We start from the raw sequence: 27,529 nt of genomic DNA, 5'->3' as shown, positions 1-27,529 counted from the left end.
TCCTGAGCAGCTGGGATTACAGGTGCCCACCACCACGCCCGGCTAATTTTTTTGTGTTTTTGGTAGAGACGGGGCTTCACCATGTTGGCCAGGCTGGTCTTGAACCCCCAACCTCAAGTAATCTGCCTGCCTTGGCCGCCCAAAGTGTTGGGATTATAGGCGTGGGGCACGGCACCTGGCCTTATTTCTTCTTTTTTAAAGGAGGTGTTTACAGGTATATTTTTCCCTCTTACTACTGCTTTTGCTACATCCCATAAGTTTTAGTATGTTGTGTTTTCATTTTCATTTGTCTCAAGATATTTTCTAATTTGCCTTTATGACTTCTTTGACTCATGGTTGCTTAAGAGTTGGTAACCTTTGGCTCTGTGTCCCACCCAGATCTCATCTTGAATGAGATGAGACGGGGAAGGGCTTGGTGGGAGGTGAGTGAATGGGGAGGGGCTTGGTGGGAGGTGAGTGAATCATGGGGGCGGATTTCCTCTATGCTGTTCTCATGATAGTGAATTCTCACAAGATCTGATGGTTTGAAAGTGTGGTACATCCCCTTCCTGCTCTGCAATGGTAAGACATGCTTGCTTCTCCTTCGCCTTCTGCCATGATTGTAAGTTTTTTGAAACCTCCCCAGCCATGGAGAACTAAATTAAACCTCTTTTCTTCATAAAATGGCCAGTCTCAGGTAGTTTTTTTTTTTTTTTTTTTTTTTTTAGGGACGGAGTCTTGCTCTGTCACCCAGGCTGGAGTGCAGTGGAGCAATCGTGGCTCACTGTAACCTCCACTTCCGGGGTTCAAGCGATTCTCCTGTCTCAGGCTCCTGAGTAGCTGGAATTACAGCTGCGTGCCACCACGCCTGGCTAATTTTTGTATTTTTAGTAGAGATGGGGTTTCACCATGTTGGCCAGCTGGTCTTGAACTTCTGTTCTCAAGCGATCAGGCTGCCTGGGCCTCCCAAAGTGCTGGGATTATAGGCGTGAGCCACTGCGCCCAGCCTCAAGTAGTTCTTTATAGTGTGCGAAAACAGAGTAATACAAGAGTGTTTTGTTTAATTTCCACATATTGTGGATTTTCCCGTTATTTCCTCTGTTACTGATTTCTAGTTTTTTTTTTTTTTTTTTTTTTAAACAATCTCAAAGGACAGGCATGAACCACTGCGCCCGGCCCTTGATTTCCACTTTTATTCCATTGTGATTGGAAAAGATAATCAGTCACCGTGATTACAGTCTTTTAAAATTTATGGGCCAGGCATGGTGGCTCATATCTGTAACCTTAGTGCTTTGAGAGGCTGAGGAAGGAAGACTGCATGAGGCCAGGAGTTTGAGATTAGCCAGGGCAACATAGTGAGAACCTGTCTCTACAAAAAATATTAAAAATTAGCTGGGTGTAGTGGTATGCACCTTTAGTTCCAGCTTCTTGGGAGTCTGAGGTAAGAGGGATTACTTCAGCCCAGGAGTTTGATGCTGCAATGAGCTAATTGCACCACTGCATTCCAGCCTGAAAAAACAGAGCGCAACATTGTCTCTGATTTTAAAAAAAAAATTATTAAGACTTGTTTTGTGGCCTAAGGTGTGGTCTGTTTTGGAGAATGTCCCATGTGTACTTGAGAAAAATATATGCTCTGCTCTCAGAGACTAGAGTACTCTGTGTGTGTCTGTTAGGTCCAGTTAGTTTATAGCACTGTTTAGTGCCTCCCTTTCCTTATTGATGCTGTATCTGGTTATCCTATCCATTACTGAAGGTGGGATATTGAAGTCTCCAACTATTATTGTACAAATCTCTTTCTTCAGTTGTCAATGTTTGCTTCATGTATTTTGGGGCTCTGATGTTTATAAATCTTAAATTTTCTTCGTTAATTGACCCTTCTATCATTATTTAATACCTTTTTTTTTTTTTTTTTTTTGAAATGGAGTCTCGCTCTGTCACCCAGGCTGGAGTGCAGTGGCGCGATCTCGGTTTACTGCAACAACCTCCGCCTCCTAGGTTCAAGAGATTCTTCTGCCTCAGCCTCCCAAGTAGCTGGGACTACAGGTGCCTGCCACCATGCCCAGCTAATTTTTATATTTTTAGTAGAGACAGGGTTTCACCATGTTGGTCAGGCTGGTCTCAAACTCCTGACCTTGTGATCCGCCCTCCTCAGCCTCCTAAAGTGCTGGGATTACAGGCGTGAGCTACCGTGCCCAGCCCCCCCCTTTTTTTTTTCCTTGACAGGGTCTCATCCTGTCACCTAGTCTGGAGTGCGGTGGTGCAGTCTTGGCTCACTGAAACCTCTGCCTCCTGGGCTCAAGTGATCCTCTCACCTCTGCCCCTCAAGTAGCTGGGACTACAGGTGCAAAGCTACCACACCTGGCTAATTTTTGTATTTTTTGTGGAGACAGGGTTTCACCATTTTTTCCAGGCTGATCTAGAACTCTTGAGCTCAAACGATCCACCCACCTCGGGCCTCCCAAGTGCTAGGATTACAGGCTTAAGCCAGTGTACTTGGCCTTATTTAATGTACTTTTTGTCTTTTATAACAGTTTTCGATTCAAATTCTATTTTGTCTGATAGTCAACTTTGCCCTTCTCTTTTGCTTAGTATTTGCCTGGGAATAGCTTTTTCCATTATTTTGCTTTCAAATATTTGTGTCTTTAGATTTAAAGCGAGTCTCTTTTTCTTTTTTCTTTTCTTTTTGAGATGGAGTCTTAAACTTTCACCCAGGCTGGAGTGCAGTGGCACAATCTCAGCTCACTGCAACCTCTGTGTCCCGAGTTCAGGCGATCCTCTCACTTCAACTGGGACCACAGATGTGCAGCACCATGCCTAGCTAATTTTTTTGTATTTTTGGTTTCACCATGTTGCCCAGGCTGGTCTTGAATTCCTGAGCTTAAGAGATCTGCCTGGGATTAGAGGCGTGAGCCACCTCACATGGCCTAAAGGGAGTCTCTGTTCTGTTTACAGATTATAGTTGGATTATTTCCTTTTAATCTACTTTGCCAGTCTCTGCCTAAGGAGATCTATTTACATTTAAAGTAATTACTGATGAGGAAAGATTTTCACCATTTCACTATTTTTATGTCTTACAGCTTTTTTGTCCCACATTTCTCCCATTACTGCTCTCTTTAGTGTTGTTTGATTTTTATGGTAATGTGTTTTGATTCCTTTCTCATTTCCTTCTGTGTATATTTTTCCTTGTGGTTACCTGTGGATTACATATAACATCTAAAGTTACTGAATTCATATTAACTTTTGTTGCACACAAAAACTCTACTTCTGTATTGCTTTATCCCCCCTTTATGTTGATATCACAAATTATATCTTTATGATAATTTTAATGCGTTTGTCTTTTAAACTCTGTAGAAAGTGAAAAAGTGAAGTTACAAACCAAAATTACAGTACTATTGGATTTTAAATTGCCAGTGTATTTATCTTTTCCGGAGATCTTCATGTCTTCATGTGGCTTTTTACTGTCTAGCTCTTTTCATTTCAACCTGAAGTACTCTCTTTAGCATTTCTTATAGGGGAGGTCTTGTGGTAATGAATTCCCTCAGCTTTTGTTTTTCTGGGGATATCTTAATTTCTTCCTGAGTTTTGAAGGACAGTTTTGTGGAATGTAGAATTCTCAGTTAACTTTTTTTTCTTTCAGCACTTTAGATAATATCCCACTGCCTTCTGGCCTCAAGATTTTTGATGGGAAATTGGCTGATATTCTTATTAAGGATCCCTGTATATTACAAGTTGCTTCTCTCTTGCTTCCAAGATTCTCTCTGTCTTTTGAAAGTTTGATTCTGTAACTCTGTGTGGGTCTCATCAGTTTATCTTAAAGTTTTTGAAAGTTGCTTTTTTTTTTTTTTTGAGACAGAGTTTCGCCCTTGGTGCCTAGGCTGGAGCGCAATGGCAGGTTCTCAGCTCACCACAACCTCCACCTCCCGGGTTCAAGCAATTCCCCTGCCTCAGCCTCCTGAGTAGCTGGGATTACAGGCATGTGCCACCATGCCTGTTAATTTTGTATTTTTAGTAGAGACGGGGTTTCTCCATGTTGGTCAGGCTGGTCTCAAATTCCCGACCTCAGGTGATCTACCTACCTCTGCCTCCCAAAGTGCTGGGATTATAGGCATGAGCTGCCACGCCCGGTCCAACCTAATTCTTATCTTAGGTAGAAACAGCTGCTTGAAAATGTCAGACCAGAGAAATCATTAAGACATGTTTAATGAAAATACTTAGCAAATTAACCCTGATCTTGTAGTTTTTAGGGAAAAAAGTGTTTGACTTTTCCTGTAGTAATAGTTGTAATACTAACAGAGATTTGTGGAAATATACTCCAGGATTTTGGTTTGCTAATGTATAGTATAATATGGAAACCCACATTGGTATTTAAATAAGATGGACTGGAATTTGAATTCTAGTCCCTCACCTTACTAACTCTTTGACATTGGACAAGAAACATGGCCTTTGTGTGCTTTTAATTTTATTACCCATCATAGGAGGACATACTTCCTCAGATAAGGTTTGTGAAGCACCCAGTTCATTGTCTTAGTGAATGTTGAATACTCAGTAGAGGATAGCTGTAATTGTTTCCATGTCGGGGAAAAGATGAAATGGTCTGAATACCTATTGTCTTAATGTTTTGTAAAGTTGGACTAAAATTAAGTTCATGTAGTTGGAAATATTTATACCTATTAGGGAGAAGTTAAGCTGAGAGTTGCTCTGAACCATGAGAATTATGGTCAATAGTGAAACAACTATTATGGAGAATGGTTTTAAAATTATTGAATGTATTGTTTTTGTAGTTTCTTTTTTTTTTTTGAGACGGAGTCTCGCTCTGTCACCCAGGCTGGAGTGCAGTGGCGCGATCTCGGCTCACTGCAAGCTCCGCCTCCCGGGTTCACGCCATTCTCCTGCCTCAGCCTTCCGAGTAGCTGGGACTACAGGCGCCGGCCGCCATGCCCAGCTAATTTTTTGTATTTTTAGTAGAGACAGGGTTTCACCGTGTTAGCCAGGATGGTCTCCATCTCCTGACCTTAGGTGATCTGCCTGCCTCGGCCTCCCAAAGTGCTGGGCTTACGGGCGTGAGCCACCACACCCGGCCAGTTTTTTCTCTTTTTAATGTGAAACCAGCATCAGGAATACTTGTAGGGGCGAAGGATAGTTTGTTGTATAAATCAGCTGCATCAATTTCCTCTTAGGACAATTAACAGCTGTAGTTCACATGGGTGCTTAACAAGGGCCTGGTGATCACAGTTCTCCTGTGGGGCTGTCCACTGGAGGGTGGCATACGTTAGAGAACATGTCTGTGTAAGTAGCATCAGAGTATGTTGTGCTGGTGATAAATGTTTTGAGAATTCATAATTATTTAAAATTTGTTATTGATTCATTATTTTGTATGATTATAAAAATAATTATTTTATAGAGGATTTATAAAAAATATGCTTTTACATTTAAAGGAAATGGAGCCTATATAAAGAAGTTAAATTCTGATCTCAAAGTCATTATATTGAATACGTTGAGAAAAAATAACCTGGTTGATAGTTTAGTCAATGTCTCTTTAAAGGTTGCATTCTCATTTCTTGTTACAGAAGCATTTTTTAGCCATCCTTTTCTTGAGCAAGGTCCAGTAAAAAAATGTGAGTATCCATTTTTTGTATTTTCACTTAAAGAATGAATGCAAGCTTTAGGAAAAATTGATGATTTTTACTACAAAATTCATCTTTTATTGTGACTCCTAAAATTTCATTGAATTTATTTATTTATTTATTTATTTATTTTTTTGAGATGGAGTTTCGTTCTTGTTGCCCAGGCTGGAGTGCAGTGGCGTGATCTCGGCTCACAGCAACCTCCACCTCCCGGGTTCAAGCCATTCTCCTGCCTCAGCCTCTGGAGTAGCTGGGATTACAGGCATGCGCCACCATGCCCGGCTAATTTTGTATTTTTAGTAGAGATGGGGTTTCTCCATGTTGGTCAGGCTGGTCTCGAACTCCGGACCTCAGGTGATCCACCCGCCTCAGCCCCCCAAAGTGCTGGAATTACAGGTGTGAGCCACCACACCCAGCCACTTTTTTTTTTTAAACGGAGTCTTGCTCTGTCACTCAGGCTGGAGTGCAGTGGTACAACCTCTGCTTCCTGGTTTCAAGTGATTCTCCTGCCTCAGCCTCTGGAGTAGCTGGGATTACAGGCAGGCACTACCACACCTGGCTAATTTTTGTATTTTTAGTAGAGATGAGGTTTCACCATGTTGGTCAAGCTGGTCTCAAACTCCTGACCTCAAGTGATCCTCCTGCCTCAGCCTCCCAAAGTGTTGGGATTATAGGAGTGAGCCTCTGCGCCCAGCCTGATTTTCTTAGATACCTACGATTGTGTTTATTTAATAACTGTTCTATTTTTCCTTCTGAAACGAAGTTGAAATAGTTTTAGTAATTGCTGCATTTTTAGTTTCATCAGCAGATGTGGTAATAAATAGGTAAATGCAGATTTTGGGGGAACACAAATGTGTAGTAGTTTTGGCAAGTGTTTCTGTTATACAGGTCATGTGACTGCACTACAAAATGATGTAGTTCATTTGTGTTTCTTCCCCTAGCTTGCCCAGTTCCAGTGCCCATGTATTCTGGTTCTGTCTCTGGAAGCTCCTGTGGCAGCTCTCCATCTTGTCGTTTTGCTTCTCCACCAGTAAGTTATAGTTTATTAAAAATAATTTCAGAGTTAGTGCTATTACATCTGTTCTCAAATGGAGCATGCACATACACTGTGGATATTCTTTTTATGTGTAATGTTTACTAATGCAGCTGAGGTTTGGGAGAAAGAACATGATAGTTGGGTCAAATGGACCTGCATTCGGGCCTCTGTCCGTATGTTACTGTGTAAGCTCCAGAAAGAAATGTCACCTCTCTGGGCCATTTGCCTCTGAACAGTGAGTATAGCACTATCACCTTTTTATACCCTATGGTGTTTTGGTGATGATACTTGCAAACAGAGTACCCATTACAGGTGGATAGGCAATAAATATTTATTTGATCTGAATGCCGTAGACATGAGCTTGGATTTTTTTTGTATGTGGAATTTCTACTGAGGGAGGAGTCACCTCTGAGCCAGATTTCACTGACTTAGATTCTCTTAATCATGATTTCTGGCGCTTTAAGGTGGCTTCTACTCAAACCTCTTCCTTTCCCTGAAGCTCCCAAGCCATTTTCTTCATGGCTGTGTTCCCTCCCATCTCAGTACTTCTTCCTAATCCTGAGGCCTTCTGGTCACTCTAGTCACTTCTTCCTACTCCACTCTCCTCTTAGGCTTTTGTTTTTTGTTTTTTGTTTTTTTGAGATGGAGTCTCGCTCTGTCGCCCAGGCTGGAGTTTAGTGGCTCCATCTTGGCTCACTGCAACCTCCGCCTCCTGGGTTTAAGCGATTCTCCCAGCCTCAGCCTCCCAAGTAGCTGGGACTGTAGGCGCACACCACCACACCCAGCTAATTTTTTGTATCTTTTGTAGAGACGGGGTTTCACTATGTTGGCCAGGCTGGTCTGAAACTCCTGAACTCAAGTGATCTGCCCGCCTTGGCCTCCCAAAGTGTGAGCCATGGCACCCCGCCCCAGACATCAGTTTCTTGAATGCCGCTGGCAGAAAGGTAGGGGAGCCATAAAAGTGAGACAACTCAGAGGTGTAAGTGGATGGGGCTTGCAGCCTCCATGTACCTTACCTGTCATATTAACTAGGACACCTTTTTTTTGTATGTCAAGTGAGTGTAATTTACCTACCTCGTAGGGTTCTTCAGGGATAAGTGAGTGTAAGCACTTATTGCATGCAGGGTCTGACACATAGTATATAACGCAAGAGGTGGCAACTGTTAGGTAAAGCAGATGCAGATGTAGCCTGTTGCAAACAGACAAGTCTCAAAACTGGCAGCAAACCTTTCTTACACAGCCCCGCAAATTCATACCAAATAGATAAAGCAGATTATGTTAATAAGACTTATGTTATGTTCTGGTGAACTAAAAAAATTAAGAGCCAGACATGCTGGCACCAATCCTAGCCCTGCTGCTTGCCCACTCAGTGACTTTGGGCCGGTCAGTTAGAGAGGTGGGCCATGGTGTCCTCATCTGGACCATAGGCTTGTTTAACCTTTGCTTGCAGGGTCCTGGTAGTAAGATGTGGGAAGTGCCTAGCCATGGCAAAGTCTCAATAAATTGTGGCTATTATTATGAACCATATATTTGACACAATGTAATATGAAAAGCAAAGCTTGTGCTAGAGAAAAGAACAACAGGGAAGAATCTAATTTTGGGAGAGCAAACATAAAGGAGCCTGTGGGGTGATAGTGTGACTGAGGGATGAGAGAGGCCAGCAGGGAGGATGTTGAACTGGAAATTTTCTTTGACTGGAGAGAGCATTTTGGGGTTTTTGTTGGTTGAAAGAGGAGGACAAAATAGGAGCCAGGCTAGGGCTGCCAAGGAGTAGCTGAATGTAGAACTAACTGGAGGAGTGAAGAGAGGCAGGAGAAAGAGAAAGTCTTTTTAGATGTTAAAAACTCTGGTGGACAAACCTATTTTTTCTGAGGCAGGAATATTGTTTGATTCCAGGAGTTCAAGACCAGCGTGGGCAACATATCAAGACCACCCATCTCTACTAAAAAAAAAAAAAAAAAAAAAAAATAGCCAGGCGTGCCTGGGCATGACTGTAGACTCAGCTGTAAGGGAGGCTGAAATGGGAGGATTGCTTGATCCCAGGAGTTCAAGGCCACACTGGGCAACATAGTAAGAACCTGCCTCTATTAAAAAAAAAAAAAATCCAGCTGGGTGTGGTGACTCATGCCTGTAATCCTAACACTTTGGGAGGCTGAGGTGGCCAGATCATGAGACCGGGAGATCAAGACCATCCTGGCTAACACGGTGAAACCCCATCTCTACTGAAAATACAAAAAATTAGCTGGGCATGGTGGCACGTGCCTGTAGTCCCACCTACTCAGGAGGCTGAGGCAGGAGAATCACTTGAACCCGGGAGGCGGAGGTTGCAGTGAGCCAAGATCGCGCAACTGCACTCCAGCCTGAGCAACAGAGCGAGACTCCATCTCAATAAAAAAAAAACAAACCAAACAAAAAAACAGTAAAATGGCCGGGTGTGGTGGTTCATACCTATAATCCCAGCACTTTGGAAGTCTGAGGCGGGTGGACCACTTGAGGTCAGGAGTTTGAGACCAGCTTGGCCAACATGCCAAAACCCTGTCTTGGTGTTTTTTCAAATAACAAAAATTAGCTGGGCCTGGCGGGGTGCACCTGTAATCCCAGATACTCAGGAGGCTGAGGCAGTAGAATCACTTGAACCCAGGAGGCAGAGGCTGCAGTGAGCCAAGATCATGCCACTGCACTCCAGCCTGGGTAACAGAGCGAGACTCTATCTCAAAAAAAAAAAAAAAAAAAAAAAAGAAATAAGTCACTGGCATAAACATATCCTTTTTATGTCTTATTCATTAGAGTTCTTTAAAAAGTAAGGTTGGGCCAGGCTCAGTGGCTCACACCTGTAATCCAGCACCTTGGGAGGCCAAGGTGGGTGGATCGCTTGAGATCAGGAGTTTGAGACCTGCCTGGCCAACATGGTGAAAACCTGTCTCTACTAAAAATACAAAAATTAGCCAGGTGTGGTGGCGTGCACCTGTAATCCCAGCTACTTGGGAGGCTGAGGTGGGAGAATCGCTTGAACCCAGGAGGTGGAGATTGCAGTGAGCTGAGATTGTGCCACTGCAGAGCAAGACTTTGTGACTTTGTCTCAAAAAAAAAAAAAAAAAAAGATAAGGTCAGCTGGGTGTGCTTGCTCATGCCTGTAATCCCAGCACTTTGGAAGGCCAAGGTGGGAGGATTGCTTGAGCCCAGGAGTTTGAGACCAACTTGGGCAACATGGTGAAATCCCGTCTCTACAAAAAAATTAAAAATTAGCTGGGTGCTTGAGCCCCTGACTTCGAGGTTACAGTGAGCTATGATTGCTCCACTGCACTTCACCCTGGATACAGAGAGACCCTGTCTCAAAAACCAACCAACCAACCAACCAATAAACATCATTTTAGGAAGCCTTTAAAAAAAATGGAAATAAAGTGGAAAGCAGGGGAAAAAAGGAAAGTACGAACATTTGTATATAGTTTCCAGTTAGTGGGATTAGAAAATGGTATGGTTTGATAGACCTTACATTTAACATCATCTGCCAAAAATAAGATGATTTCATACGTGCTTCCCCTTCTTTCTAGGACTGGTGTAGACTCATACAGAGGCTTGAGATACACAGGCATGTGATATAACGTTGTCGTTTTTACATTCTCATGTAAATATCTAGCTGCTATTTTATTCCAGAAAAATTCTAGGCCCCCCCAAAACAAAAAATTATAAACAATAAAGAAACTCCAAATCACTCTTTTAATTATGATACTGACTAGAGATTAAATGCTATTTAGATGGTAAATCTTGAATATTTATTTATTTAGTTATTTTTTTGAGACAGAGTCTCACTCTGTCACCTAGGCTGGAGTGCAGTGGCACGATCTCGGCTCACTGCAACCTCCGCCTCCCGCGTTCAAGTGATTCTCCTGCCTCAGCCTCCCGAGTAGCTGGGATTACAGGCGTGTGCCACCACTTCTGGGTAATTTTTGTATTTTTAGTAGAGATGGGGTTTCGCCATGTTGGCCAGGCTGGTCTCGAACTCCTGATCTCAGGTTATCCACCTGCCTTGGCCTCCCAAAGTGCTAGGATTATAGGTGTGAGCCTCCTCGCCTGGCCTATTTATTCGTTTTATAATATTTATCGAATACCTACTTTGTGTAATGTTCTGGTTTATACTAATGAATGAGATGACCAGGTCCCTGACATTAAGGAGGTTTTAATTTAATTGTATGGAGAAGAGGTAGGTAACTCAATCATTGCCAGAAGCATATGTCTATGTATCTTCATTGCCTATGGGAATGTGATTGGGGAACATCAAAATTAGACTAAGGATTTAGGAAGGCTGCTAAAAAGAGGGGATTGTTTGAGCTGAGTTTTGAAGAAAGATTGCAAGAATTAGTGAAAGAATGATATTGTAAGCAGAAGAATTTCCGTACATGAAGTCATAGAAGCATGAGCCACTGAAGGAACTCTCTAGCTCTCCATGGCCATTTACATTTAAATTTGTTAAAATTAAGTGAATTTTAAAATTCACTTTCTTATTCACACCAGCCACATTTCAAGTGCTTAGTAGCCTTAGCTAGCTGGTAGCTCCCATAGTGGATAGCTCAAATATAGGCCTTTTCCATCATTGCAGAAAGAACAAGGCTGCACTCAGTAGTTCAGTTTGGTGGATGTAGAGAGCATTGGTGATGGGTGAAGGGAAAAGAAAGCTAGAGAGGTAGACAGAGGCCTGACAGTATTTGGAGGTCAAGCAAAGGAATTTCAGCTGCATTCTTAAAAGTTGTAGTGAGCTAGGCCGGACACCTTGGCTCACGCCTGTAATCCCAGCACTTTGGGAGGCCTGGGCGGGTGGATCACGAGGTCAAGAGACTGAGACCATCCTGGCCAACATGGTGAAACCCTTTTTCTACTAAAAATACAAAAATTAGCTGGGCGTGGTGGGGCACGCCTGTAGTTCCAGCTACTTGGGAGGCTGCAGCAGGAGAATCGCTTGAACCCGGGAGGCGGAGGTTGCAGTGAGCCGAGATCACGCCACTGCACTCCAGCCTGGTGATAGAGCGAGACTCCATCTCAAAAAAAAAAAAAGTTGCAGTGAGCCATTGGAATGATTTTAGAGTGAGTGATATGATCCACTGTGTTTTTTAGCTAGATTCTCCCAAAAGCAGGGTGGAGGACTAGGTTGGAGTGAGAGAGGAAATACAGAGGTCTCCATTAGAGGAGAGAGGACACCTTGAGACCCTTGCACCTTTTATTTTATCATCATTGTTGTTGTCGTCATTACTGTTTTGAGAACGAAGCCTGAACTAAGGCGGCAGTAAGAAAGGAGAAGAGCCAGGTAAGAGAAAGGCAAAGAGCGCACAGATCTTGAAGATTGCTTGAACTTGGGACCTGAGGAAGAGTGAGACCTTGCTGGTGACAATGGCCGGCTGGCAAGGTCACTCTGAGGGAACTTGGGGAGCAGTGCTTTGGAATATAAAGGTGATGAGTTAACGTACAGGCATGAATGTGTTGTATAGGCAAGTGAACAAAGGGATCTAGAGCTCATCAGAGAGAATTTTGGCTGAAGATCAAAAAGTAGGAACCATCATTCTGTGAGTGGTAGTTAAAGGTAGGAGGGACAGTGAGCATGGTCACTCGGGTAAGTACAACAAGTGAAGCGTGAAGAGCCCAGGGTGGGTCATGGGGAACTCTATACTCTTCTCCTTCTCCTTTTTGAGGGGCAAATGAGAAGTATGTACTCACAAAAGAGACTCAGAAGGAGTCCCCAAGAAGTAGGAAAAACAAGAGATTGCAGGGTCACTGAATGAAGGGGCAGAGTGTTGAGAAGAATGGTCCACAGTACAGATGGAGCAGAAAGTTTATGTACCTTAAGGAGTATGGGAAATACTTGCTGGACTTGACAATAGAAATTATTGATAATCTTAGTAAAGGCATTTTTATTCAAGGGTTGAAGACAGAGTGGGTTATGTTGAATTAAGGGATATATAGGATGTGACAAATTTGAGTCAGTGAAGATGATAATTTCAAGATATGTTGTTTATAGGCTCACGCCTGTAATCCCAGCACTTTGGGAGGCTGAGGCGGGTGGATCATGAGGTCAGGAGTTCAAGGCCAGCCTGGCCAAGATGGTGAAACCCCGTCTCTACTAAAACTACAAAAATTAGCCAGGCATGGTGGCAGACGCCTGTAATCCCAGCTACTCGAGAGGCTGAGGCAGGAGAATCGCTTGAACCTGGGTGGCAGAGGTTGCAGTGAGCCAAGATCATGCCACTATACTCCAGCCTGGGTGACACAGTGAGACTCCATCTCAAAAAAAAAAAAAAAAAAAAGAAAAAAGAAAAGAAATGAAGAAGAGATGATAATTTGAGAGGGTTTTAGGGATTTGAGATGTGAGAAAGTTAAACATGGTTATCTACAGAGGGAAAAAAATGCCATAGCTAGTTAGCTCTTAAGTATTTGTTTAAATATATTTACATGCTTTTCTTTCCTTCCTATCCTATCTCTTACTAACAAATCAACTACTACCCCTGATAAAACAAAAACAAGAGGAACACAAGGATACCTGTAAGGTTTTCCAAATCTATAAATACATTTCTGGTCTTAAGTGCAGGCACCCTTCCTGATTTGTCTATTTTTTTACATAATGTGGTCTCTTGGTTTCCTGCTTGTAATTTTTCTTCATTATATATTTCAAACGTGTGTGTGTAAGATGTCGTTAATTTAAAGTCTCTGGACATTTTGTGTTTAGTCATTAAGTGGAGAGTTATTAAGTATCTGCTTTGTTAGGCCATGAGCTAGAACCGGGGATGTTGTGATGATAAAAATTTACTTTCTCAAAAACTTCAGGAGAGGGAGGCAAGTACATGCGGATAAGTGGTACGATATATTTTTAAGTATCATTTTTGGAAAACATTTTAGAAGTCTTTATGCAAACACTTTTAAAAGAAAGGTTTTCTAAAGGAAAGCTTTTCCAGAGAAATTTTTTTGAAACCTTAGATGGAATTGGACTTCATGCCCACTTTTGTGGGGGGAAAAAAAATTCCTTAGTCTAGTCACTATTCTGACTTGCATTTGATTATTAGACCAGTTTTAATTTTATGTTGTTAATTTTAGTCCCTTCCAGATATGCAGAATATTCAGGAAGAAAACTTATCTTCCTCACCATTGGGTCCTCCCAACTATCTACAAGTTTCCAAAGATTCTGCCAGTACTAGTAGCAAGAACTCTTCTTGTGACACGGATGACTTTGTTTTGGTGCCACACAACATCTCGTCAGACCACTCATGTGAGAATCTTTTCTACTTGTACACATTGTATTTCTTAATCTACTAAACTAGCATCTTTTTTTAACCCATATATTACACTTTCTTGTGTAGGGCACCTTTTCAAATGAGCATTTTATTTAGTTGTTTGAATTCTCAGAATTATATTCCTACCTTTTTAAAATTTGCTCAATCATCTTCTAGTAAACAATAATTTTGGATTCTGAAGGTACATAAAAACTTTATAGGAAATGATCTCAAATTCTGTTTGTATCCAAACAGAAAGAAATAGAGAAACCAGCAGAATGAGTGAAACTAAGGAAAGAAAGGAACAACTCATTTGGGGAAAAAACCTGAGTCAAAAGAGTGTTATAAACAATCTGAACGTCCTTCAGAAAATACTTATGTAAGTTAAGGAATGAACTTCATAAATATATGGGAAGAATTTTCATAAAGGAACTAGAAGCCAAGTGACTAAATAGAGCCAGTGTACTTTGGAATAGTGAAGGGTACCAGAAAACCTACAAAAAAGAGAGATTAGGTAAAACTATTAAAAAGAAGGAACCATGGTTTGATCATGAAGGAATAGTATCAGAAAAGCTAGAGATTTGATTACTTTAATAATTGAATAATATCAAGTGCTGATTATGTGCAGCAGTTTGTATCAGGTCTTTTTAGTTGTTCGTCTAGTGCTTATTTAGTAGATGCTCATTCTAGGCACTGTGCTAGTTTTGAAGACCATAATCCCTAAACTGAATGTAATTAAGTATTAGCTGGGTGTGGAAGGGAAAACATGGACCACAGCAGCAGTGCCATGGCAGTTTATAACCAGCATTATGAGAACTGAGAGTTACCTTTAAAAGTAATCTAGTACAGTGGTTTTCTTTTTTTTCTTTTTTCTTTTTTTAAAATTTTGTTATTATATTTTAAGTTTTAGGGTACATGTACACAACGTGCAGGTTTGTTACAAATGTATACATGTGCCATGTTGGTGTGCTGCACCCATTAACTAGTCAAGTGGTTTTATTTATTTACCAAAAGTAATTAAAACTTTTAAAATCATGAAACATTTTAAACAAAATAATAGAGCAGATACTCAAGGTACCCACTAGGCTGCGTTACTTTTATATAGGTCAATATTTTGCCATATTTGTCTTAGATGTGTTTTTAAAATATATATAATGCCCTAAGTTGCTTGGCACAGTGGCTTACGCCTGTAATCCCACCACTTTGGGAGGCCGAGGCGGGCAGATCATGAGGTCAGGAGTTTGAGACCAGCCTGACCAACATGGTGAAACCCCGTCTCTACTAAAAATACAAAAATTAGCCAGGTATGGTGGCGCGCACCTGTAATCCCAGCTACTCGGGAGGCTGAGGCTGGAGAATCACTTGAACCCCCTCCAGGAGCACTGGGGTCCCTGGGAGGGGGAGGTTGCAGTGAGCTGAGATCGTGCCATTGTACTCCAGCCTGGGTGACAGAGAGTGACTCTGTCTCAAAAAACAAACAAAAAAACAAAAAAAATGCTGTAAGTACAGCTAAAGTGCCTTTTCTCTTTCTGCTCTTGCTAGGGGTATATTCTTCCTGTAGATTTCATATTTCTGCATACAGTTGTATCCATACTTAACATAGGGTTTTTGTGTTTTTATAGTTACAGGTTGAGCCTGCCAAATTAGAAAATCTGAAATGCCCCCAAATCTGAAACTTTTAGAGTGCCAGCATGATGCCCAATGGAAATGCTTACTGAAGCATTTCAGATTTTAGATTTTTGCATTTGGAATGCTCAGTATAATGTGAATGTTCTAAAATTCAAAATTCATTCCAATACCTGAATTGTATAATATAACTAAAACACAGTTTATCCATTTCCCTACTGATTTATAGTTGGGTTACTTCTACCTTTTCACTGTCCAAAATGTAATGAGCCAGGCATTGTGGTTCACAACCTGTAATCCCAGTAGTTTGGGAGGCTGAGGAGGAAGGATTGCTTGTACCCAGAAATTTGGAACCAGTCTGGGCAACATAGTGAGATTCTTTCTCTACAGAAACTAAAAAGTTAGCCAGGCGTGGTGGTGCACACCTGTAGTCAGAGCTTCTCTGGGGGCTGAAGTGGGAGGATCGCATGAACCCCCAAGTTCAAGACCAGCCAGGGCATCATGGCAAGACCCCACCTTTACCAAAAATAGAAAAAGTAGCTGGGTATGGTGGTGCATGCCTGTAGTCTCAGCTTGGGAGTTTGAGGCTGCAGTGAGCCATGATTGTGCCACTGCACTCCAGCCTGGGCAACAGAGCAAGACCCTGTCTCCAAAAAAAAAAAATTATATACATATATATATGTATATAATAACAGACATTCTTGTGTACATGTCCCAGAATTTCTTCTAACTAAAAACTTCTAACTACAACTTTATAATATATTGGTACAAACAACTTGTACTAATATTCTCTGTCATGCTGCCCTAGTGTTATAATGGTGTTCTATATTTTCTTCTAAAGATTTTTTTTCCACATTTAATTTTACCTGTAACTCATTTTTGTAGATGGAGCAAGGTAGAGATCAGTCACATGTCCTATTTATTAAATATTTGTCTTTTCTCCACTGATATGCAGTGTCACGTTTGTCATGTCAGCTTGAAATACAAGATGGGGTTTCTTTTTTTGTCTATATTATAAGAATTTTTAAATTTGTGTCAGTATGTATGTGTGGTCAGGGAGGGAAGGAGAGGCAGAGAGCATTTCAGTATTCTTCAGAATCACTCTGGCTATTCTTGGCCCTTTCCCCCCACATATAGTTTAATTTCAGCTCGATAAGTTTATGAAAACCATTTTGGGATTTTGATGGGAATTGCATTGACTGTATAGTATGACCTATTCAAGGACAGGCAGGTTCTTTACAATATTAAGTCACCTAATTATGAATGTGTATTTCTCCACTTATTTAGGTTTCTTTAATGTGTTTTGATACATTTTTATACTTTTCTATATAAAGAGCATTCACATCTTTTGCTTTCTTCTAGTTATCTTTTTTCTTGTGTGTGCTGGTGTAAATGTTTCAAAACTGCTCCTGTCAAGATCTTTGTGCTGCCAAATCCTAGGGGTCAGTTCTCAGTCCTCATTGTCCTGATATATCCACATTTGTTACAGTTGATCATGCCCTTCTTTTTAATGATTAAAAATGTGCTATTGTGAAATGTATCATACATACAAGATATTTAAAACAGTTATACAGTTTAAAAGTAATATATAACATAACAAGTACCTGAGTGCCCTGCTGATTTTTATCTTTTTTTGGTCAGATTTTCCATCTTTTTGTCTTATTGCTCTAATTTATTAATGTTTCTTCTTACCCTTTTAGTGAGTTTTTCTTTTATGCTCTCATATTTTAAATTTTCAGAAGTTCTTTTTCTCTGAGTATTGTTCTTATTTCAACATGCGGTATATTGTATGCTTCTTGATGATGGAGAATTTGAAAGTTGTTTGAGAGCTCTGTATGTGGGAGTGTCTCATTGACAGCAAGCAAGCCTCTTTGATGAATGATATGGCGGGGGCAATTCTTGGGACTATTTCCCTTTTGGAGGGCTACTCAGATCCCCCAAAAGACTCATCCAATCTTTTGCCTAAAGAGTATAAACCTGATATTATCTGGAGTAGCAAAATGGGGGAAGAAGTATGGAGTTCTCAATAGTCAGTGTAAAATTTCGTTTAATAACTCTTTTCCACTAATCTTTTTATCAGTGTAGTACCCTTGCTTTTAATTTTTCCTGTTGTTCTGCAGTTCAGAGACCCTCTGTTTTACTCTGTCCCAAGTATGAATTTACAGTTTTTTGCTATAGTGGGAGATGGGCATTGCCTACCTGCATAAGGTTGGGGAAAGGATATAAAATTCTAACTGCTTCTTTTAAAAAGAATTCTATATAAAAAATACGTTGTATTATGTATATTTAAGGTATGCAGCATGATATTATGAGATATACAAATGGTCACTGGCTTACAATTTTTTGACTTTATGATGGTGGGAGAATGATATGCATTCAGTAGAAGCCATCCCTCAAATTTTGAATTTTGATCTTTTTCTGTATTAGCAATATGCAGTACAGAACTCTCTTGTGATGCTGGGTGGCAGCAGCGAGCTGCAGCTCCTAGTCAGCCTGCGATCACCAGAGTGAACAGCTGATGCTGGAGATATTCAACACTTCATAAAATAGGCTTTGTGTGCCCAATTGTAGGCCAGTGTAAGTATTCTGAGTATGTTTAAGGTAGCTGGGCTTAGCCATGATATTTGGTAGGTTAGGTGTATTAAATGCATTTTGACCCAGGACAATTTCAGCCTACAATGGGTTTATTCAGAAGTGACACCATCTTAGGTTGAGGGGCATCTATATATAGTTACTACGGTGAAATAAATTAATGTATTCATCAACTCACATAGTTACCCCTCCCTCCATGAGCAGTTGTAATCTATTCACTTACCAAAAATCCTGAATACGATACACTATGATGAACTATATTCTAACTGCTTCTAAATAGACTTTCAATCAATCCTGCTTTTAGTCCTACCTTCAGTGCTACTCTGAAAGGTATCTGGTACTGCTGATTACTGAGCATTTTGGAGTTCTGTGATGTAAATTGGTTTACTTCTGGGCTTTCCAGCTGGCTAAGGTTCTATCTTCTTGGGTCAACTAAGTCAAATACTACTCGTCCATCAACTTTATACCTTCCAAATTTTGGTGGCTGTGAACTTTCCTGTTCTTTTTGTCCTTGTGAGTTTAGGCTCTTCTCTTTTCTGTCCCGTTGCCTCTATAGTTTCAAAATTACAACATGGTATCAAAAGAACTCTGTGAATATTACTTAAAATATGATTATTTATTGGTCCTATCTGACTTAAAATTTTTTAAAATGTGGTCATTGAAAGCCATTTAAGATCTTTTTTGTCCTTAGGATAATCCCATTGGGTATATGCAATCAAATTATTGAGTTTCAAAGTTAACTTGAGGCCAGGTTCAGTGGCTCATGTCTGTAATCTCAGCACTTTGGGAGGCCGAGGTGGGCAGATCACTTGAGGTCAGGAGTTCGAGACCAGCCTGGCCAACATGGGGAAACCCTGTCTCTACTAAAAATACAAAAATTAGCTGGGTGTGGTGGCACACACCTGTAATCCCAGCTACCTTGGAGGCTGAGGCAGGAGAATTGCTTGAACCTTAGAGGCAGAGGTTGCAGTGAGCCGAGATCATGCTGCTGCACTTCAGCCTGGGCGACAGAGTGAGACTCTGTCTCAAAAATACATAAATTAAAAAAAAAAAGTTACTTGAAATAATTTCCTTCTCATGATTAAACTATCAGGTTGATACATGATTAGGTTCCTTTACATTTGATTTTTAGGGATTTTATTTTCTTTTGATTTAATTTCGTTTGAAAATTATGTATGGTTTCAAACTCAAAGCTACGAAAGGAAGTACACTTAGTAAAATCTAGATTTTATCCCTGCCTCTTCTCCCTGTTTTCTCAATTCTCCTATAGACAAGTATTCATTGTCTTTAAATAAAAATGGACTTCCCCTTTGCCCTGCTACTCTTTTTTCCCTTACCCTGATTTATTTTCCTTTATAATGCTTATTGCTACCTGACATTATTATGTGTTTTTTTTTTTTGAGAATGGGATCTTGCTATGTTGCCCAGGCAGGTCTCAAACTCCTGGGCTCAAGCTATTCTCCCGCCTCTGCCTCCCTAAATGATGGGATTCCAGGCATGAGCTACCACACCTGGCCTTCCATGACATCTTGTTCAACAACTCCTGCAAGACCTGAGAGAGTGTTATGCAGGAGGATGGGGTAATCCGACATTTTACGGAACTAGACTTTGTTATATGGTCAGTTCTTCTATTATGTTATATACATGTTCTTTGCAAAATTTTGCAATAAAGTTATGTGCAAATGGTATTAAAGGGCACAACTCTCAGAACTTTTGTCTTTGACACAGAAAAAGCAACCTGATAAAAACAGCACAGTTTTTGCATGTTTAATGGGGAAGAAATATGTAAACACTGCAATAAATATGGCATTTTATTTTGAAGAAGACCTCAAATTTGCTTATAGAAGTGAGCATCCAAAGAGTTGCAGCCTATGTCTTCAGCTAGGTATAGTTTTCTGAGGTCATCTATTATTTCTTATACATGAAATCATAACATAAGCCAATGGTAATTTTGCATTGTGCATGAAATCCTAATAATCATGTTGGAACAAATTTGTGTTTTTTTAAGCAGATGGTATAACAGGAACTGATTGTTCTTTTCTCTCCTTTAGATGATATGCCAATGGGGACTGCTGGCAGACGTGCTTCAAATGAATTCTTGGTGTGTGGAGGGTATGTATATTTACATTATCTTATTAAAATTTGTTTTATATTTTATTTTTGTGAGTAAGGTTATAGAACTTAGTGTTCTTGATTTAAGATTTATTTTGTTTTACAGTCCATTATTTCTGGTTTTTTTTTTTTTTTTTTTTTTTTGAGATGGAGTCTGGCTCTGTCACCCAGACTGGAGTGCAATGGTGTGATCTCAGCTCACTGCAAGCTCTGCCTCTGGGTTCATGCCATTCTCCTGCCTCAGCCTCCCGAGTAGCTGGGACTATAGGTGCCGGCCACCATGCCTGGCTAATTTTTTGTATTTTTAATAGAGACAAGGTTTCACTGTGTTAGCCAGGATGGTCTTGATCTCCTGACCTCATGATCCGCCCGCCTTGGCCTCCCAGAGTGCTGGGATTATAGGTGTGAGCCACCGCGCCTGGCCTCATTATTTCTTTTCTTGAAATTTTATTTAGTTATTTTTTTCTTTGAGATGGAGTCTTGCTCTGTGGCCCAGGCTGGAGTGCATTGGTGGGATGTTGGCTCACTGCAACCACCGCCTCCTGGGTTCAAGCCATTCTCCTGTCTCAGCCTTCCAAGTAGCTGGGATTACAGGCGTGTGCCACCATACCTGGCTAATTTTTTTTTTTTTTTTTTTTTTGAGACGGAGTCTTGTCCTGTCACCCAGGCTGGAGTGCAATGGCGTGATGTCGGCTCACTGCAGCCTCTACCTGCTGGGTTCAAGTGATTCTCCTGCCTCAGCCTCCTGAGTAGATGGGATTACAGGTACGCACCACCATGCCCAGCTAATTTTTTGTATCTTTAGTAGAGATGGGGTTTCACCATGTTGGCCAGGCTGGTCTCAAACTCCTGACCTCAGGTGATTGCCTGCCTCGGCCTCCCAAAGTGCTGGGATTACAGTTGTGAGCCGCTGTGCCCAGCCTGAAATTTTAATTGTGATAAAAAACACATAAAATCTACTATTTCAGCCATTTTAATGTTTATAGTTCATTATTGTTAAATATGTTCACATTGTTATGCAACCAATTTCTAGGACTTTTTCATTTTGCAAATCTGAAACTTTATACTCATTAAATATTACCTCCCCGTTTCCCCTTCCCCTCAAGGCCCTGATAATAACCACATTCTGCTCTCTGTTTCTATGAATTTGACTACTTTAGATACCTCATGTAAGTGAAATCATATAGCATTTGTCTGTTTTGTGACTTGACTTACTTCACTTAGCATAATGACTGTAAGGTTCATCCATGTTGTGGCATGTGACAGGCTTTTTCCCTTTTTACAGCTGAATTATATTCCATGGTATGTATATGCTACATTTTGTTTATCCATTAATCCATTGGTGAACATTTGGGGTTGCTTCAACCTCTTGGCTATTGTGCATGCTGTTATGAACATGAGTGTGTAAATATCCCCTTAAGATCCTGCTTTCAGTACCTTTGGATATGTACCAAGAAGGGAGATTGCTGGATCATATGGTAATTTTGTGTTTACTTTTTTCAGGAATTGGCTAAATTTTCCATAGCAGTTATACCATTTTACAGTCCAACCAACAGTGCACAGGGGTTCCAGTTTCTCCACATTCTCACCAGCATTTGTTATTTTCTAAAATAACAGCCATCCTAATTAATGAGTGTGAGGTGATACCTCATTGTGATTTTGATTTGCACTTCTCTAATGATTAGTGATATTGAGCATCTTTTCTTATACTTCTTAGCCATTTGTATATCATCTTTGGAGAAATGTCCAGTCAAGATCTTTGCCCATTTTTAAATTGAGTTATTTGGGTTTTTGTTGTTGGGTTGTAAGAGTTCTCTGTATATTTTGGATATTAGCCTCTTGTCAGGTATGATTTGCAAATATTTCTTCCCATTCTCTTGGTTGTCTTTTGACTCTTTGTGTCCTTTGATACATGAACATTTTTTAAGTTTGAGGAGGTCATATTTGTGTATTTTTTGTTTTGTTGCCTGTGCTTTTGGCATCATATTCAAGAAATCATTGCCTACTCTTATGTCATTAAGTTTTCCCTCTGTGTTTTTGTCTAGGAGTTTTATAGTTTTGGGTATAATGTTCAGGCCTTTAATCCCCTTTGAGTTAATTTTTGTGTATGGTGTATGATAAGATTCCAACTTTACTCTTTTGCATGTGGATATCCAATTTTCCCAGCACCATTTGCTGAAGAGACTGTCCCTGTCCCATTGTGTGGTCTTAGCATTCTTGTCTGAGATCATTTCACTGTATATGCAAGAGTATCTTTTATTTTTGAGATGGAGTTTCGCTCTTGTTGCCCAGGCTGGAGTGCAATGGTGCGATTTCGGCTTGCTGCAGCCTCCGCCTCCCAGGTTCAAGCAATTCTCCTGCCTCAGCCTCCAGGGTAGCTGGGATTACAGGTACTCGCCACCACGCCTGGCTAATTTTTTGTATTTTTAGTAGAGACGGGGTTTTGCCATGTTGGTCAGGCTGGTCTTGAACTCCTGACCTCATGATCCACCTGCTTCAGCCTCCCAAACCTTAAACAATTTGATGTACTCTAAGGCGCCCCTTGAGTAGCACTGGTACCTTGGGGGCCCTCAGTGCACAGTTTGGGAACCATGGGGATAAGCAAATCTTGTACAATCTTGTTTCTTTCCTCTCTTTGAGGATATGGGAATTCAATTATGGGAATTGTATATTGCCAGATTTTCACTTCTTTTGATGTGCTGCCTTTTTTTCTTCTTGAGTCATCTTTGGCTCCTTTTTGGCTTCTCTTCCTATGGTCTAATTCTTGAACTTTCCTTTACCAGTGAATATGCATTTTTCTCTAAAGCAGCACTTCTTAGTAATAGTGCCTTCATTAGCTACATGGCAGTTTTCAGTACATGTAGGGAATATAATATCTATTCCTTGTGCATCCAGACAAAAAATAGGCATAGGCATGGGAGTTAGGATATCAGAATTCTAAGACTGGTTGTTGCCAGACATTGATGGAGGCCAGCTGCATACACAGCCCATGGTGCATTAGAGTGCACCATCTGAGTGGATTTCTACCTTTCTGATTGCTTCCCTTTACATGCAGTAACCCCTTTCTCACTAGAACCTTGCAAGCTGTGTGCCTGTGTGCCTGTGTGCCAGACTAGGCCCTTTTCTGATGCTGCTTGGGTCTCTGGGTGATGAGCAGGTTATCTCCACTTGGCTCCCCATCACTTACAGAGCCTCATGAGCATGAGCTCACAACTGTGGCTTAGCATTAGTCTGCTAGATTGCGTTTCACAGGAGCTCTTATGCATAGATCCTTCCTTCTTCTCTCCGTCTGTCCCTTGGCATTACTTCCAGCTGAACCCTTGCTTTCCTGATTACTTGTCACCCTTTCAGGATTTACTCATGGAGTCTTCTAAAACAAAGAGGCAACTGGGGATCTCCTGGTGTAAAGATTGTGAATTTGAAGAAGTTGTCATGCTATCACCTAGTCTTTATTTGTCCATTTGCATTTGTGCTTTCCTCTCAGCACAAGTAGATAGAATAACATGTGATTGTGCTTTTGTGTGGCCAGGCTGCCTAATCTTTCAAGTATTTCATATGGGTCCAAGATGACGGTCCACGCAGAGAATGTTGTGAGTTGTAGGCCCTAGTGGAGGTGAGGAAGATGTGCTGGAGACTCAGGACATACATAGACTTTCCCTCTCCTTAACTTGGACTCAGGGAGTTGATGATGGTTAAATATTGGTGTTAATATTAAGTTGTACAGGAAAATGGCTGCAGTTGTCTTAGCTAGCTAGAGATCTGGAATTTGTCCAGGGAAGACTTTCTAGACCCTGAGCAAGTCTGCTTGCAGGTCCTGTCCGGAGACTATCTGAGATAACATTTGCAGAACACCATCCATGGCTGTTCATGTCCTCATGCTGGTAGGGGGAGGAACCAGAGGTGTTAGAGAAGCCAGCTGAGATTACCTGAGAGAGGTGCTTAGAATTATGAGGTTGCTAAGTTTACTTCTTTGGGTACCTTTATTTAGCTTCTTCCCTTTGGAGATTAACCAGTACAGGAAAAATTTTAGAGCTTGATAATGTGTATTTACAAAAAATTCCCTGATGTACTTTAGCAGGGAATGAATGCTTCAAAAACTCTGTTTACTTACTAAATTGAAACAATAAAAAAATGGCATTTATTCATTCACATTCTGATAATTGATGACTGTGTTGGTTATTCTGTTGTTAAGGAACTTGGGTTGTCAGACCTATGAGTGCACTGGCTTGCAGACACCAGAGCTGATTAGTGAAGTACTGTTAAGCTGTTTTAGTGGTAGTAGAGGGTTTGTGTTTTTGGGATTTTGTTTGTTTGTTTTTAGGATGTAGATAAACTGAAGAATCAGATGTATAGATATTAAAAGCATTCATTATTGTATTTAAAGATACTAACTGGAAATACCTAAATAAAAATGTATAGAGAGAGCTCATAGAAGCACACTAAATGGCGTATCATTAGGAATTCCACTTGGCTGTAAACCACAGGGTCCTAACTATAGTGTGGTTGAACACTTAAAGGTTTTCTCTCATGAAGAAAAGTCACGATAAACAGTTGTTTCCTTAGTTTCTGTGGCTCAAGGAAGTTACGTGTCTTCAGGTCTTTTGGCCTTTTTTTTGTGGTTCAAAGGTATCTGCTGAAGCTCCAGCAAGCATGCTCACATTTTGAACAGGAAGAATGAGTAGAAGACTTCTGCTTATATCTCACTGACCAAGAAAGACATATGGTTATGCCTGGCTGCAAGGGAGTCTGGGATATGCTGCAATTAATTGGGCATATTATTGCCACTAATAAAATTTAAGTTATTTTTTAGTAAGACATAAAGGCTGAATGGATATTGGGAAAGCAGCTAACATCTCCACTACAAAAGTGTTTTATATTTCTTTTTACTTTGAAATAAGTCATCTCTCTTAGGGCCCAGTGTTATCTCTGATATGTTTTTAGGATATGTTGTAAAGTGAATTAAAAGTGGTATAAGGACATTCTATTTGTGAATTTATGAAAAGTGAGGAAAGAGGCTATTACAGAAACCAAATACTGACACTACAAAATGTGGACGTCAGATGAGTTGCATGCTTGAGAGTTTGTGCAAGATGTTCTCCTTCTTCATAAAGTCAGAGCTCTTTGAGAATGCTTACAGCATTCATGACTTTTGCAAACATTCCAGTCATCTTTGTTGTTGAACTTCCCGTTCTTTTACCCAGCATATTTTCCTGGATATTTTTTCTCTCACATAGTAATGAATAGCAGAATGTGAGTGGATGAAACAGTTTTGCTGACCTGTGGACTTTTCCTGTTGTTGTAAAGGAACTTTTTTCCAGGTTATTATAATTCTTAGTCCTCAATATGCATATGAATGCCAGGAGTTTTTTAGATAATAAATGTGATTTTTTTTGGCTTTATATATTTTTTAACAAGATCATTTCTTATTAAGGTAGTGGAGTGACCATTTGGCTCTTTCTGGAATTTTCTCTAAATATAACTAATGGGTCAAATGAAAGAAAAACAATCCTACCACTGTTTCTTTCCTTTTTCAATAAATTACGATTGCAGGCAGTGTCAGCCTACTGTGTCACCTCACAGCGAAACAGCACCAATTCCAGTTCCTACTCAAATAAGGAATTATCAGCGCATAGAACAGAATCTTACATCTACTGCCAGCTCAGGCACAAATGTACATGGTTCTCCAAGGTAAGTTAGTAGCTTTTTTCTTGCTTAATTCTTTTTCATCTCCTTTAAAAAAAATTTATTGCTATTGGAAGATATGTTACTTTCTGTGGCATAGTTAGTGTCTTACATGTGTGTATAATGGGAACGCACAAAATTGAATAATAAAGTTTTATAATTGATGAATTTAAATGCTATTTAAGCTTAGCTTGATAATATAGTATGATATGTATATATTTGTATATATTTTATATGTGTTAAGTATACATGTGTATAGACATATATACTTAAAAAGTATAATTACTTTTAAGAATTGAGGAAGAACTTATTAAAAAATGAAATCCCACCAGTTGTAGCAGATTATTTACATATTGTTTACTTTTTCCCCCATCCTGAGACCTTACTAAGATCATATTAAAGGAATAACAAAGGTACAAGTCCACAAAAACAAGTGAAATAAGAATAGATTATTCTTTTTTTTTTTTCTTTTTCTTTTCCTTTTTTTTTTTGTGCTTTAGAGACGGGGTCTCACTACATTGACCAGGCTGATCTTGAACTCCTGGCCTCAAGCGATCCTCCCGTCTCAGCCTCTCAAAGTGCTGGGATTACAGGCATGAGCCACCACGCCTGGCCAAGCATAGATTATTCTTACTCTATTCAGTGAGAGAGAGAGTTCAGTAAATTTCTGGAAAACAGAAGGGGATGGAAGAATGGTACTTGATTTAGCATGGCAGACATAAGTATGCATGTAATCAGGGATTCTGACATAAGGAGAATCACTGTGCCCCACAGTACCCTCAGAGAGACCTAAATCTCAGAGCACCCAATAGAGTGGAGGGAGGAAATAGCACTTTGACTTCTCGTAACTAATTCTACATATATGTATGTCATGGACATACTCTACATATACAGGCCTCTCCTGTGTATGAAATTGCATTTACACAAAGTTGTTAACTGTTATGATACCAAAGGATGAAAAATAAGCCAAGTGGCCACCTGTAATGAACTAATTTATTAGGATCCATCTCTGATAATGGAATATTACACACCTTCCATTCCACAAAGAGTGAAGGAGTTCCCTCTGTGCCAAGATAGAAAGATTTCCAAGTTATATTATAAAATGAAAAAAGTAAAGTGATTAACAGTATATTGTACAGTGGTTCTCAAAGTTTAGTCTGTGGATCCCTTCAGAGGGTCCATGAGGTCAAAACTATTTTCATAATAAAAATTAGACGTTATTTTCTTTTTTCATTACATTGATACATGCACTGATAGTACAAAATGCAAAGATGGATAAAGCTATTGGTACCTTTGCCTGAATCAGGGTGGTGGTACCCAAACAGTACTATTAGTCTTTGTATTCTTCTCCACTACAGTACAAAAGAATGTCCTTAATGAGGCAGTAAAAATTAATATTTTTCTTTGAAAAAATCTTTGAGTGAGATGTACACATAAAGCACTTTTGCCACATATTAGAGTAGTTATCTTAGGAAAAGCATTGTATGATTGTTCTAGTTCCAAGTTGAGCTAGCTGCTTTGTCATAGAGTACCCTTTTTACCTTAAAAAATGGCTGATAAACTATGGTTATGGGTATCAAGCAGCTGTTTTGTCAAAAATGGTAAGTCTTTCCACTTTGAAGAAA

At 40.2% G+C, this 27,529-nt stretch overlaps 1 protein-coding gene across 4 annotated transcripts in view; it reads left to right on the top strand.

Annotated features, from left to right (window-relative positions):
* Positions 1-27,529, top strand: part of ULK2 (unc-51 like autophagy activating kinase 2) — a 99,367-nt gene that overhangs the window by 39,604 nt on the left and 32,234 nt on the right. For all 4 annotated transcript variants that reach the window (XM_055101213.2, XM_034942253.3, XM_034942252.3 and 1 more), the window contains exons 11-15: positions 5,547-5,594; positions 6,545-6,633; positions 13,717-13,888; positions 20,162-20,222; positions 25,773-25,910. In XM_055101213.2, coding sequence (XP_054957188.1) covers positions 5,547-5,594; positions 6,545-6,633; positions 13,717-13,888; positions 20,162-20,222; positions 25,773-25,910 — 508 coding nt within the window. The remainder of the gene's footprint in view (positions 1-5,546; positions 5,595-6,544; positions 6,634-13,716; positions 13,889-20,161; positions 20,223-25,772; positions 25,911-27,529) is intronic.

This window comes from Pan paniscus, chromosome 19 (assembly GCF_029289425.2).
Source record: "Pan paniscus chromosome 19, NHGRI_mPanPan1-v2.0_pri, whole genome shotgun sequence".
NCBI classification, from domain to species: Eukaryota; Metazoa; Chordata; class Mammalia; order Primates; family Hominidae; genus Pan; species Pan paniscus.
This window is presented reverse-complemented; position numbering and strand designations above follow the sequence as displayed.